Source organism: Anser cygnoides, chromosome 1 (assembly GCF_040182565.1).
Source record: "Anser cygnoides isolate HZ-2024a breed goose chromosome 1, Taihu_goose_T2T_genome, whole genome shotgun sequence".
NCBI lineage: Eukaryota > Metazoa > Chordata > Aves > Anseriformes > Anatidae > Anser > Anser cygnoides.
The window spans coordinates 188,877,840-188,893,168 of NC_089873.1; the positions used below are offsets into that span (position 1 = coordinate 188,877,840).

General features: G+C 36.5%; 1 protein-coding gene across 12 annotated transcripts in view; it reads right to left on the reverse strand.

Moving 5' to 3' along the window:
• Window positions 1-15,329, reverse strand: part of FRY (FRY microtubule binding protein) — a 238,191-nt gene that overhangs the window by 54,724 nt on the left and 168,138 nt on the right. For all 12 annotated transcript variants that reach the window (XM_066989712.1, XM_066989711.1, XM_066989710.1 and 9 more), the window contains 7 exons: window positions 13,581-13,680; window positions 13,058-13,229; window positions 11,010-11,266; window positions 8,971-9,117; window positions 5,241-5,409; window positions 4,393-4,483; window positions 1,635-1,717 (listed from right to left, as the gene is read on the reverse strand). In XM_066989712.1, coding sequence (XP_066845813.1) covers window positions 1,635-1,717; window positions 4,393-4,483; window positions 5,241-5,409; window positions 8,971-9,117; window positions 11,010-11,266; window positions 13,058-13,229; window positions 13,581-13,680 — 1,019 coding nt within the window. The remainder of the gene's footprint in view (window positions 1-1,634; window positions 1,718-4,392; window positions 4,484-5,240; window positions 5,410-8,970; window positions 9,118-11,009; window positions 11,267-13,057; window positions 13,230-13,580; window positions 13,681-15,329) is intronic.

Below are 15,329 nucleotides of genomic sequence, written 5' to 3' on the forward strand. Positions count from 1 at the left end.
GAAGAGTTACGTTTCCTATTTATACCCTCAGCAATGCCTGTATGTTCAAGTAGGCTGGAGAGAAGACATAAGCCATACCACCAACTCCTTAGCTGCCTGGGCTGCCTGCCAGAGGGTGCAAGATGCACTCTCTTAATGGAGGTTGCATTATTTATATTCCAGCATGATAAATGACATAAGAATTACCCTTTTTATTCAGATATCTATATAAATGTCAGTAGTTAAGTAAAATGAATTTTATTTTTCATGTAGGTATTCATATATCTGTGAAAGGAATCCCTGTGAGAAGCAAACCTTGCATAAATATTCACAGTACTATAAAGTTTGCAGGTACAGCCAGGAAAAAAAACATTTGCGCAGCAGTTGAAGGAGATATTCCAAAAGACCAAGAGAAAATTTCAGCATTTAAAAAAATTTTATTACCCAAACCCTCATCAAAATCAGCTACTTGTGAAGAATGTTCTGATATAAACATTGTTCTGTTTTGAAAGATTGCTGATGCAGATCAGCTTAGCACTGGTGGTCCAGTTAACATCTGCTGAGGAATTTTTAGTAGCTGCAGCACTAGAAAGCCATTAGATGAACAAGAGAACTGTAGTAAAAGACACTGAGTTTAATATGTCGAGCACTTTTTGGGGTATACAAATACTGCAGGATGCACATATACAGTATTTTGTAAATATTTTACTTCATTATTATGAAAAATAGTTATGGATAAAGATAAAATCAGCCTATATTTTTGCATTTGAAAGTATTAACAATGTTTTGCAGAAAAACATTGCCAAAAAATATTTGGCTGGAAGAATATACAAGATCTTGACTTTCTGTGTCAAAATGCTGTCCCAAACTGGTGTCCTTCACACCAAGGAAAGACTTTATGGCCTCTATATTATTTCACCTAGCTTTATTAAGCCAGAGATGAAAGTCTATAAAAAAGTCTTGCCTTTTTTACATTTGGTTAGGGCTTATCAAACTCTGTAGATTTGCTTCCTTATGATTCACTCCAGAAATTAATTTAGGCCAATCCAACTACCAAAATTTACACTGTAATTGAACAGTTGATGGAAATATCTTGGTTTCCTTTGGAATCTCTGCTCAGCTTCAAGGGTCCATTTATAGTCTGTTCAGCAGAAACAAAAACTGTGCTCAGGAGCCCTATTTCATTCTCCCCTCTATCACAGTTTTACATAATGCAGCCAGCAATTGGATGCAGATAGCAGAGAAAAGTAAAGAAGAGATAAGGCCTCATTTTTGGAAAGTCCTAAATCATTTTGTCATGTTCATATAATAGCACTTGTTTTGGAAGGAAATACTGGTGAAGGGCACAATTCAAAGTACTCGCTGTAATGCTCTTGGATGTCTTTCACCTTGCTATGCGTGATTCAATGTGTTACTGTCTGGAGGATTCTCTTCTGCTGCCTTCAGTTCCCTTGCCTTTAAGTAGGTTTGACTGAGCCCATGGTTAAACAAAGGAAATAAATGAGGTATGAAGGTAAAATAGGGACACTCCCTACATGGTGATGCTACATTGCTGTTTACACAGAAGTTAAACAGAGAGCCTCCCCCACTCAAAAGAATGTTTTCCTCTCCCACCAAATACCAGAAATTTCATCAAATTGAAGAATAGAACTTACTTTTGTCATCATCATAAGATCCTCCAGAGCTATTACTGTACCTTGATTCTAGTCGAGTATGTGCTCTGATTACATTACTGAACCTTCAAATACAAGAAAAATCTTTATTAAAAAATACACTGACATTAAACATCAGGGCTATATATACTTCCTTTACAAAAAAAGCATTTCCTTATGCATATGCTTTTAAATGGGAATAGACAGAAATTTGAACATGCTGTTACTTGTTTCCAGAATAACAGATTCTAGCAGCAAGTTTCTGAGAAGTTCTGACACTGTGCTGCTTTATCACAAGCTTTTACATTTCAGCAGAGGGGAAATTCTGCCACACATGGCTGCTCTTCTTGAAGCAAGAAACTGTGCTAAGGCTGGACTGGGTATAAAATGTTCACAGTGAGGATTTTGTCACAGCCCATGTTCACAGGCAAAATTCTGGCAACATGCTAAACCAGTAACTGACTGAATAGCCTGAAGTCAAGCCCATACAGTTATCAAAGCTGCAAGAACTGCAGCAAATGACCCTTCAATAGGATAATCCAGCAACTGCAAGAGCATATCTAGCAGAGGAGTCGAAGGATACGAGAGCCAGAACAAACTGTCCACAACCGTCCTCTAATCTGCCACGGATCCACGACAAACTAAATTTTACTGGTGATCTCCTTGTGTTTCTGCCACCTTCTTGTGCTGTCACTATAATCAGGTGTGCAGTGGCAGCGAGAGGAGCTATGCTGGAGGCTCACGCTAGTGATGATGTAAAAACATCTTATGCAAATGCAAAGCTTATGCAAAGGTAGGAAATTAATTACAAATAACTGTGTTAAAACAACTATATCAAACAAAACCATGTTGAAGGTTCTCCATGCAAAATTCGGTTTCTTACTACTGTGCATACATACTGCAGGGCATTTCATTATCCTTTCATATATTATGCTCTTTCCAAAGCACACCTATCTAATTGGGGCACAATAAATTCATTGTGAAGGTGACAAAAACACATCATGAGCCATCTTCTGTCACTAATTCTGGTATTTTCTGTCTTTTCAGTATCTGTTTTTTTCTGTATTTTAGTATAGACCCTTAGAAAATATATACAAACTGACAATTACTGACATATTTATCTGGCATACCTAAACTGATAAAAAAGATAAAAGTAGATTAAAGTTAAGGAAAAAAAAATATGAAGAAACATGCAGAGACAAACTATCTGTTATGAAACAAGTAGAGAATACAGGTCATAGAAATGGCTTGAGAGCAGGGCAGATTTTTTAAACAAAACTACTTTCTAAAACACTCTAACAGAGAACGATATTGAAACCATGATTCACTATGTAAGATGGCAGACATTGATATAACATTATAGTATCTGTCAAAAATTTAAACACTACAACAAAAGTTAATGCGGTATTATCTTGTAAATTTATGCTACAGCCCAATAAAGCTGAACTTGCACACATACAAAAATTTCCAGATCACTCAGAGGTACTTCAAAGGCTTTTCAGCCTTCCATTTTACGTCATTTGGCATCAACATAAAAATATCTGTATCGTCTGATTAGTTTTGTGTTATTCCAAAAATGCCCACATTTATGATAATAGTTGGTTTTCAATCTATTACTTTCTGTAAACATTATTTAATACATCTTGATGAATGAAGTCAATATTAATGGATGTTGTAAGACTGATAGATCAGTTTTGAAATACAGATGTACTTGACATTTCTACTGTCTTTGACAAATGTTTTTGTAAATGCCAGCAATGAATTCTAAAAAAATATTTTACACTTTTTTCTAAGTTTTATCAGTAGTCTCTGGAAGATTTCAATATCATAAATCTTCTTTTATATAATTTATATAAGATAAAAAACCCTGAAAACACGGATTCGAAGTATACCAGGAATTGAAGTTTATTCAAATTACCTGCAACTCAACTAAAAAGAAATCTAACTATATACTACATACACACATACTCTGAAGTACAGAAATGTTTGCTCACACAACTTTTTCTATACTGCTAAGCCCTGAACCTCTGGAAGGTGGATTGGTCCACTGAAGTGATACTACTAACTATCAGGAAGAACTGGCTAATAATGTAATACTAATACACTTGCTAATTAATGCTATTAGTATTTGAAGTTATATTACAAAAATATGAGGGTTTCAGTGAGAGAAAATTACATATGTCTGTGCTGGAGAATCTGACAGCCTTTAAGCTTTGCATTTACTCCTTCATCATTTGTCAGTATGTACCATATGTAGTAAACGACTGTATAGTTTCAAAGCAAAATACTTTACACAATTTTCCTCTCTAAGACACTTTATCCAGAAAAAGCAGGTGTCCTTGCAGTCATGGACACAAACTTGCAATACTAAATTTTACTTGCTGTGCATGAAATAAAAAGATGTGATCAAAACTGATTTTTAAAAAAGATTTTAACATTCATTATTTAGTATACACTTGATTTTCTTTCTCCTTTGTAAGTAATTTCTATGAAAACACAATCTACTTAGGACAATTTGTTCAGCGTAGGTTTAACAGATGTTCCTCTGTCATGTATTAATAAACAAAAGTCAGGAGCTAGAACCACATATACTTTTTTTTTTTTTTTAACATACGCTCATTTAAAAATGGTCTTACTAGGATAATGCCACTTAGGATCAGTCTAAGCAACAGAACTTCCCACAAAACAAGCAGAACTTTGCCCAAGATCTACCCTTAGCCCAGAAAAATGCATACATTTTGGAGAAAAAGACGTCACAAACCTTTCATCAGTCTCCTTCACAATCCTGTTCTCTTCTGCATCAGGAAAACTATCTTGGCCAGCTACAACAGTGTTACTGCTCGACGTGGTTCCTATATGTGAGATGTCAATAAGCACACTTGGTACACACATCAAAGAGTATTTGCAAAGCAATAAAAGCCTATAACTTTAATTTTTTTAGTAGCCCCAGCCAAAGTGATCATCCTGCTAATACAACAGTTGCATAAATGAATGAACACTGACACCTCTACAAAGCAGGACCTGACTGCATGGATGAATAATCCACAGTTTGCATGCTTTGAGGGGCAGATCAACATAGTGATGCTCTTCCACTCCTTGAACTAAGTTCATTCTCAGGCGACCTAATCTATTGTTTTTCAAGAATTTGGCAAAATGTTGACAAAGTTGAATTTGGGGTGAGTGACTTTTATGTAGCTTTGTCTACAGCAGCTTGGAAAAAGCCTCAGGCCGTTGAAAATGAAATTGCCACACAATTGAATCTCTCAGTTTTCAGCAGACTGTTGCTTTGGTGTATCTGCTGTGATGACAGCATTGGCAGTGACTTCTTGTTCTGAAAAACTAGTGATAGAAGAACCACATCATACAAGCTCTGAACCAAACCAAACACTGGCAACATCCTATTCAAATAGTTGAGAGAATTAAACCTCTGTTTACAAAACATATGAAACATTAGGAATCAAAAAGACCTGTAATTTAGATGAGCAACAAGGCTCTGAAACTTGCCCTTTATATCTGAATGGGTGCGAAAGTAACTAGATTGTTTTTTTCAAAGACAAGGAGACTGGAAAGAGCAGGAGAACACAGCTGACATGTATACTTGGATCATACCAGAAGCTGCAGCTGAGGCTTTGTTACTGGCAGCAAAACGGTAAAACGGAGGATTATCACAGTGCTGGACTATTGGGTTCACTGGGTCGGTTTGCTGCAGTTCAAAAAGAAGCTCCTCCATTGTTTGAATCGTATTATTGCGACAGAGATAAATGGCAACCTTTTTTATCTAGAGAAGAGAATTTCAGTTATTAAACTCTGTCCAAAGTGAATTTACAAAGAAATCAATACATGATACACTACAATACTGAGTGCTAGTATCACTGCTTGACAGACACATAACTGCATAAGTGCATCCATCTAGATCATAAAGTACAACTGCTTGCTTTGATTTCAAGATCACTTCCCCAACTGAGCAAATCTGTGTTCTAAATACCCAAAAGTTTTTTGATTACCATCCACAAATCATCCGTTTAGATACATAACTGTATAGCACACATTACAAAACCAACTGATTTTGTACATTTAAGAATATCAGCTTTAACTCTGAATCATACTCATGGATTTATAGTTTAAGCATACATGATTAACACTGAACATAAATCTTACTATCTTGCATGGAGCAAAGTTCTCATCTAGAAAGCTAGATCCACCCAAAATTTCATGCCTGTATTTCCAGATATGGTTGATATGAAAAATAGGTAGCTGTAGCCACAAAGAATAGGTCAGATTCTCAGTAGCTACTTATATACATAATCAAAGTGATAGTACATGGTAAAAAAGCTAAGTAACTGTGCGTGTAGACTTCCGGCATCCTTATTTGAAAGATCTGAGAGAGTATAATTTACAGATATTCTGGAAAAAAAAGCAACACCTTTTTTGTTATTTAACGAGACCTTACCCAAACCTTATTGTATGCACAGCAGCAATGAGGACTTCTTAGATATTGACTTAAAACTAGACTGAATTATTGAAGAAAAAATGGACAGCTATTAAAAGCGAAGACTATCTCTGGCTCAGAAACATTTTGTTTCATAAATTGCTGGAGCTGAGAAACCGTATGGGGAAGCACCCTTCTGTGCTTGTCTTCTTGTTTTTAAGGATGTCCCTAAACAGACGCTTACAGTGTAATACACTGGACTGAACTGCCTTTTGGCCCCACCAACTATGGTTGTTCTTATAAATACTTCCATTAAAATAACTTCTTGAGTGCTTCTCTTTCCCTTTTCTTTCTCTTCCTTTTTTTTTTTTCTTTTTCTTTTTCTTTTTTTAAGTAGAGAAAATGGACACATTCTTTTTTAAACTACTGTTCTATAATCTCCTAGGGACTTTCCAAAAACAATTCCACTTCCTTTTGGAGGCTTATTTCTAGTTGGGCTCATGGTGCCACTTCCAACTGCTTTCACCCCAGAAGGGGTCACATTCCCTACAGTAAGAGTTTCTGCTGAAGGGGTTTCTGAACTGTAAATATTTTAAGGAGTCCTTCAGTACACATGTGAAAGAAAGAACTGCTGAGCAACTTACACTGGAGCACTGGGAAAAAAAGTGCTTAACGAAAATGCAGGTATAAAAGATGAAAAAAGGAATTTAGCTGCTTGAATAAAAGAGTGAAGGCATGCTTTTGGCTTGGGCCCACGTAAGCAGAACAGATGGCTGAAGGCATGAAGCAGCTGGTGATTGCCTTGGGCACAGAGGGATCCATGAAGAGCTGAGTAAACTGGCAATCGTGCAACTGCATGGTCTTTTGAGCCCAGGTGAGCTGGAACAGTGCTGATAAACTGTTTGAATTATCTTTATTTGCTAAAGTGTGTATGTTATCTACGTGCTAATTGGAGATACATGTTTATGGTATCAGCAGTCCTGTATAGTTAACAGAGTCAAGTATGATTTCTTATCTGTAAACTCCAGGGCATTATCAAAACACTGAGCAGATGCATGTGATAAGCCCGGTGTATTTTCCTACACCAGACAAAAATACAATTAAAGGGCGACTCGCAAGCGCAGTCAGGCTGTAAGTTCCTGCAGAAGACTTTTTTCAGATTTTGCAAAATCTGAGAATCAGCCTTTTAAATCAACATCATAAAACGAAGACTAACAGTGTGGAAGAAAACGCAGGAACCTTGTCAGCTGCCATCACCAATGAAGACCTGATGGTCTTGTTAACAGCAACCAGAAGCCTGGCAGGAATGGCAGAAAAGTCCCACAGGCAAGACAGTAGGTGCTGGGCAGAAGGACTGTCCTGTCCTGGAGGATGACAGGCCTGTGAGGGCCAAAGCTTTGATATAAAGGGGTTTGGAGAGACTCTGAAGAAGGAAAAGTGCTATGAATAGTAAGGAGAGTTGGGGTTGACTGCTCACAGCTGGGGTATGGCAACAGTTTTGGAAGAAGGATGTGTTGAAAGCTCACAGTTGATGGAAAGATCTTCACTACCGTCAAGACATTTAGGATCTAACCCTTTATCTTCTTCTAATATAAGCCTTGAGCTTGTTCTTACAGCAATTCCACTTTAAAATCTTTCCTCTTGCTTAGCTAAGCACCACTGCCTTTGCATATACATGCGCTGAATGATAAAATGGAGCAGTAAACCCTGCAAATAAATGGAAACCAACAGGATGTCTATGATGCAAGAACAACATCTTGAATTTTTTTATGGTCTTCCATATTTCCTTTGTTCTATTATTCTTAGCAGGCAGCATAAACACTTGAAGAAAAGTGTAATTTCAGTAACTGTATACAAAGCATATTTATAAGGCTTTTTAGATAAGTTTAATCACATCAATATTCGTTTCTAATTTCTTTCATGGAAATCAACAGAAGGAGACTAACTAATAAAACAGCATATCGTAATTGAGCTGGAAAATTTACTAAATTTAGATTCCCTTACTCACAGCAACTGAGCAGTAAGGCACATGGGAATGGGACTATCTTGCTTTTCTCAGGCAACCCTGATTTTATTTTAACTTGAATAATAACAATATCCTGCACAGTTTGACTTGCACATTGCAGGAACAGTTATGTAACTCGTGACAGCCATTCAAAGGCAAAAGCTGATGTAGTAAAGAGCTTATAAAGGTTAGGTATGCTGTTCCGCTGGAGATGTCCCACAGGAAGCCTTACTCTCCTAAAGGAGAAGATAGCACTTTCTTAAAATTGCATGTTTTTCTGAAGGAACACCTAAATCTTTACAACAGACAAATATTAATAAAATTTTAGTGTGCTATGTCGAATTTATCATATAACTTCAATTGTTTAAATGATTTCCAAAATTTAACTAGTAGAGGTGTAAACTAATTTCCTACTGAGAAAAATTATAAGCTTTTAGCATTTTTACTTCTCTATATTTTTCATGTAGGGTATTTAACCTCTGGACAGCTATTCTGTCTTGTAATATAATTTTAAATATATATGTAAAATTGCATATTTTTATGCAACTATGAGACCAACAAAAAATATATATATTTTTTTTTTTGCATTGATTTTGGCAACTTATGGTCAGTTCCTGTTACTGGTCTCTTGCATAGACAAGCAAAGATGGTCTTTGCTTGCAAGGAAAATTTCTTGCTTGAAATGAGGTGTGCTGTACTGGCAGACTGAGGCTCTCACTACTCATTCCCTTTCTTGAATTATCAGTTTCTTGGCTCATTTATTCCCCTGATTTAATTTGTACAGTGTGGTTGGGAATACACAGGTACTTCTTAGTCCTGAAACAGAGAAGCGTTTTCTACAGGTGACAGATGTTTTCTTCATTAAAACCCATGCAACCAATAGTAAATAAAGCGCAAACACTTACATAAGGTAAAAGGATGGTATCGCTGCTAACACCACACAAGCTAATGAGAAACTGCAGTGTTATCCTAAGGTTGTTACTCCATTTTTCATTGTTGGCCAACGCATTCCAGACATTTTCCATCTCTGGTCCAGGAATTTCATCTCCATACTGCAAAGGATCATAGGCACACATTTCTTGAAGTGTATACAGAATATAAATATGCAAACTTCCAAACTGAAGGCGTATCCTTTTAGAGCATTTTCTCATGCAAAACCAACAGTAAAATGCTGCACCAAGTACCAGAAAAATATTTTTAATAGCCATCTGACAGACTTTGGAACATAAATTGTATGCAAAAGTATTTAGGTTCAGATCCACAAAAGGACTTAAATTGCAAATGTTTTGCAGGAATGTAAGTTCAAAAGGTGATCCAGCCATTTACTGGGTTTCATCTTTACAGTTGCTTAAGCAACTGAAGTTCTGTTTCTGCATATCTGCACCTAACTGTTTCAGTCTTCATGGTACTGAGCAATTTGGTACCTCTGTCCTACATAAGTCCTAGCAGAATGAAGAACTAGACAGCTTGTGGCTTCCACGTGGGAAAGCAGCAGCTTTTGCTCTCTTTTGCAGGATGTGGTTATGGGAACACCTCCCTTTTGTCCAGTCAGTTAAGTGTTAGTGTGCTCATCCAGGATTTGGGAGTCAGAATTGAAACTCTCATTTGCTGTTTAAAATCATTGGCTCCCACTTCGAGAAGATTGTGTTAACTACTGCACAGCCTGACATTCTGCTGGGAGAATAGTGGCAATATCCAATTCATGCTATTCTACGGAAAATGATTTAATACATATTAGCTAAAGCTACACTGTCAAGTAGCTTTGTCCCTCTGCCCACTTCCAGGTGCCAGCAGCTCATTCAGCCTCGAAGTTGCGTCCACCAATACAGTTTGAAGAGAGCACACTTGTTCACTCTGGAACATAAACTATGTGTGGTTTTCAAAGCAACTTGCTCCAAGTTGCTGATGGGCAGTAAAGGTGAGACTGTACCATATCTGTTTTCAACCCGTAAGATTCCTCTAACAACATCCTAGAGACTCTGTACTAGCAAATCATTCATGCCCCTGGATGTGCAGCAAGTACCAAAAACCTGGATATGAAGCAAATACAAATAAAATTCTGGTGTGCTGAAGTACAGCCCCCACACTACTTCAGACATGCTTATATGACTAAATGCATACAGAATAATAATTCTGTTTTAGCTACAGGGCCTCAGCATGAGGCAAAGAAGAGATCCAGAGCCAATTTCAAAGTAGCATGGATCACCTTTTTCTCTCATCTGGAGAGGATTAACCCTGAGCAGAATAGTAAACATGAACCACTGTGTCCCACGTGACATAGGTACCACGGATTACTTCCTGGAGCTTATGTATTTTGCATTTTAGACATACCCACTGGATCTGGCAAAAGCAGTGACAGAGCATGGCGTGCTAGTGTAACAGCCTGCAACTCAGCAAGGAGAGGGAAAAGCTGGATACCAGTATCCTCTCCAGCAATTGTTTATGCATTTTAAATGAAAAAGTAATTGGAAAATGGAATCCCTGGTCTTTTACCAGGACCTAGGATGTAAAATACTTTCCCTTTTACAAGAAAATGCTTAAGCTAACACTTTAGAAATTTAGTCATTTTGTTGTTTCTCTGTCTCTCTGTCTTAAAGTATATTTAAGCATTTCTTAGAAAATACACTCTCATCACGACAAGTGCCAGGTGCTCATTCTCATCCCAGAATAAACTTTCATCTGCTGCCTCAGACATTATCCTGGTAGGTAATGCAGGAGTGAACTAACTTAGTTCCCCTCCAAGTTTTGTTCATGCTTTGAAAGAGAATAGTCTTAGCACTGTCCCTAAAGAAAATGTGAACCTGCCAAAAGAAGTTTGTGTCTGATTAGTACAGACTGTTCCAGTGCAAAATTTCTGGCATCAGAAACCTAAGTATGGTCTGCTTACAAAACTTAAGTTTGAATATTTCAGGTGTTTTTTTTTTTGTTTGTTTGTTTGTTTTACCTTGGCTGTCATATACATGAGATTATTAAGAACCAGTGAGGTTGCTTCGGGAGAGCCCCAGCCATTGCCTTTTAGTCCACTTGTGACTGCAATTTCCCCATCCTTGTCCTTGAGTTCATCTTCTGGAGTGGTAGGGCTTGAACCGGGGAGGAGCAGTCTGTTGTCTACAAGTTCAATATTATGAAGCCATGGTAGCAGATAGGTAAGCATAATCTGTCTTCCATTTGGATGTGTTGTCGGAAATCGCTGGCTTACCTCTAAGATAGTAAAAGTTAAAAAGGACAACATGTTAGTTTATGAAGGAAACTAACTAAATACACTGTTCAAATCAGATTTCTGATGTGTTAAACTACCTTACGGTTTTCACCTTGCAAACAAGAAACATACAAAAGCATGTTCTTCATGAACAGAAACTTTAATTTAATGTTCAATAGTAGCAAGAAATTGGTCAGGTCTTCTGTCTAAAATAACTAACATTGTTTGGGCTTAGAAACAGAAAATCACCCACTGTTACCATGCCATATTATGTATTAAGTGAAATAAGTACCAGTAGAGAGACGAAAAGATAATTCAGGTACTGGCTGCTGTTCTAGAATATCAAGAGCTTTTGGAGAATTATAGAAAACATGCACAAGTGTTCTGCAGAATTACAAGCATTTCATCAGCCTCCATATGTGTCTAAACTATAGTTTAAATCTTAAGACACTGATTACACTAAGTTTACCAAAACATACTGGAGGTATAAGCAGTCTTATTTCCTGTGGGGAGGCCTATAAAATTCATAGGTGGCTGCCACTCTAAGAATGCTGTACAAATACAGTGCCATACAAACTTTATAGAACTGGCACTGTAAGGGAGAGGGATTTAGGAAATCTGCAATAAGAAACACAGAGGCAGACTTGCTGCCAAGATGAACCAAAGCAGCTCTCTTTACTAGAATTCTACTGTAAAATCAGTACAGTTAACATTTCCTTTCCTTCCTCACTGCCTGTTTTTTAAAAATCCTCAAGACATAAACTATGCTCTCTCCTTATGATTCTAGGTATACAGAAAGGGGCTGTGATGTGCACTGTTTATCTGAATTCTATTAAATGACATAGCCGCTGCAGCAACATAAACAGATAACAGTACTAATGACCAACATTTGCTTTTGTAAGATAGACAAGCCACCAGAATTTCCTTACTCCTGTTAATTTATAACTCATGGCATCTTGTGCACTAAAAGGCAGATGATGTGTTATTCATTTACCCTTCCTCCAGCCACTGCAGACTGAGTAAAAACAACACAAAGCGATTTTAAGATCCAGTAAGAATTACCACGATTACAGACATTGCATTCTGGTATTTAAAAACTAGAGCAACACACTAGATGGATTAAAACAGACAGACAGGTCTCAAAATGTAGTTGTTCCCAGGAATGGTCTCAGAGTGGTCATATTCTGAATGGTGCTCCTGCAGGCCCGACTCTTCTTCTTTTTTTTTTTTTTTTCTTCAGTAACCTGACAAAATGTATTTCTGATAAAATTAAGATGATACTAATGACACGCAGATGTGGCAAACAACTGAAGGTGGAGATCACTCTTTCAGAATGATTTGAAAATTTGATAAATGGTAACTGGACACATACAAACAATCTTCCCAAAGTTAAAGTCATGTTTATAGAAAATGAAGAATTCTGTCCTCACAGCTGTCATCTATATAGATATATCTATGAGAAGAATCACTATGCTTAACAGAAGAACCCATTACAGTAGAATCTTCCAATGTCATTTAAACCTATTTGAAGCCCTTGTAATCTCAAAGTTACCCTAAGATGACACAAACGGCACAGAACCCCCAGCTGAGGTGTTTAAATAGCTATCCTGTACTTTATATGAGTACTGCTAGGAAATATATATTGCATTGCTAAATCTGATTTCACTTGAACCAGAATAAAATCAGGTCAACCTACATCAATAAACAGAATTGCTGTTCACAGCTGGAAATATCTTAGTAGCCTACAGTTCTTACAAAACTGTAAAGCAGATAAGTCAAATAGCCACATGTACCTGAAAAAAGTGGAAGGGTAAGTTCAGGATACATCCTTGCTAGTTCATACGAAAGAAGGGCAAGTGAGACACTGTAAAGAGGTGGCAGTGGACCGTGTGTACCATACAAGATACTGCCTGGTCTTTGTTCAGCTACCTTTTTCGAATAAACAAAAAGCTTTGATTCAAGAATCTATGAAAGAGACAAAAACAAACGATATAATAAGACAATAAGATTCAATAATCCACAAAACATCAGAATTTTAAGTTTAGATACCAGAGAATGGTCTATATGCTCCAAATTTGAAAGACACCATATCTTTTCCCATTAATTTTTATGTAACTGTTCCCATAAATAGATAGGCAAGACAAAAGTAATTGTTTATTTTCAAAACAAAACTAAAATAACTAAAATGCCAATAAACAGTACTTTATGAGAAGTTCACACAACCCCTCTCGACCTCTCACCCTGACCCCCGTGAAGATAGGAGGGTACATGCATTTAGTTATTTGAAAATAAAAAAAAAAAGTAGCTGATACATGCCTGCATAAGTTGCATGGAAATTTCATAAATCTCTCTGTTGGTGTCAGATGCCTTGAACAGCACCAAGTTTAAGAGCGTCACTATATCAAAAGGATAGTTCCTAGAAGAATAAACAGAATATTTTTGTGAATGTTGATGAGGAATGCAGATTATATTTACTCTGATTTAGTGTGTAATATGGTCTAAAGAGAATATCATCTTTCTTTTCTCTGTTCTACTACCAGAATATGGGAAAGGGAGCTCTTATGAATACATGCTGCTTGATCAAAGGGCCATCTGGTGAACTAGAAGAAAGAAGGGATTATTTATAATTACCTTAGACTAACGCTTAGGAATGCACTGAGTTACCCACAGTGAGAAATGCAATACCTGTGCCTATAACTGTCAATGCACTTTAATTTATAACATAAACTGTTTATAGAACAGGCCAACACCCATGAGAGAAGACGGGTAGCGCAAAAATTTCCAGGGATAAAGTACCTGTTAAAGCAAGCTGCAATTAGAACAGTCTTCTGGAAAAAAGACACTATCTCCAACATGTACATTCACATTAGAATTTCTATCAAAATTGTTTTCAAAGAGTAGACACAAAGACTGCTTCAGAAAGACTACTATTTATAGAGTCAACATTTATTGCACGGGAATATGTATTGAAATATTAACTTGAGAATACTGCTTGAAAAGAAATTCCTGTATAACATCATTTGGATTTTCAATAAATGATTTTCTGCTTTTCCACGATGAACTGTAAATGCATCTGATTGAATTGTGAACCTTTAATTTCTCAACTTAGATGTGTGTTACTGTGCTCCTGGATGACTGCAGAATGTCTAACACATTTTAGTGTTAAAAAATATGGCCAATACATGCATGGCTTGGACATTCTTGGTAATTTCAAATAACAGCTGCAATGCATACTGCTCTGCAGCTGTCTCTTTATCCTTCCACTAAGTTTAAAAAACAATAATGAAAAAGAACTCAGATGTTCCTCTTGAAAATACAAATTCCACCAAATAGCTAGCTAAAATGTATATATTAAACAATCTAAAATAGAATTTAAAAACTGAATTAGAAAGCTTTCAATTAAAATGTAAAGTCAGGCATACATGGATTGAAAATTGAAAAAACTTTACCTACAGAAAAAAATAGTAAAATGGCTAGCTAAAAATATACTAGAAGAATTTTGGTTTGGTGGAGACCTCCTTCAGATGAAAAAAAAATATGAAGAGATCTAATCAATATTTACAAATTTGTGGAACTACTTTGGGAGTATTAAATCCTCTCTTAGGCATCTCAGTAAGTCATAGCTTTTTCAAGAAACCAAACGTTCAGCAGTTTCTCTGCAGTTAAACGGATACATTCCTTTTTCTTAAGAGACATAAATTAATGTCATGTTACATAAAATAAAAGGTACAGAGTTGATAATTATGCCTTGTCTTAAAATAGTAAGGTGGAGATATTGCAGTTGTGCCTTCAGGTAAAACTTTTCAGGTAAAACTTAGGTATCTTTTATTGTTTACCTCAGGTGCTCATGGTACATTTTAAAATTGTTGTCCTATGCTTCTATGGAGTTTGAAACCACGTAAAATACGTGCAGATACCTCTCGAAAAAGTAACAAAAAAACTACAGAATATACATTTATAGTTGTTCCATTATACCAATCTACATCTACGTGAGTGGTGCAATTCCACAACATACTATGTATAGAAGTAATGATAGAAGTAACGTATGGGAGGACCATAAACTGA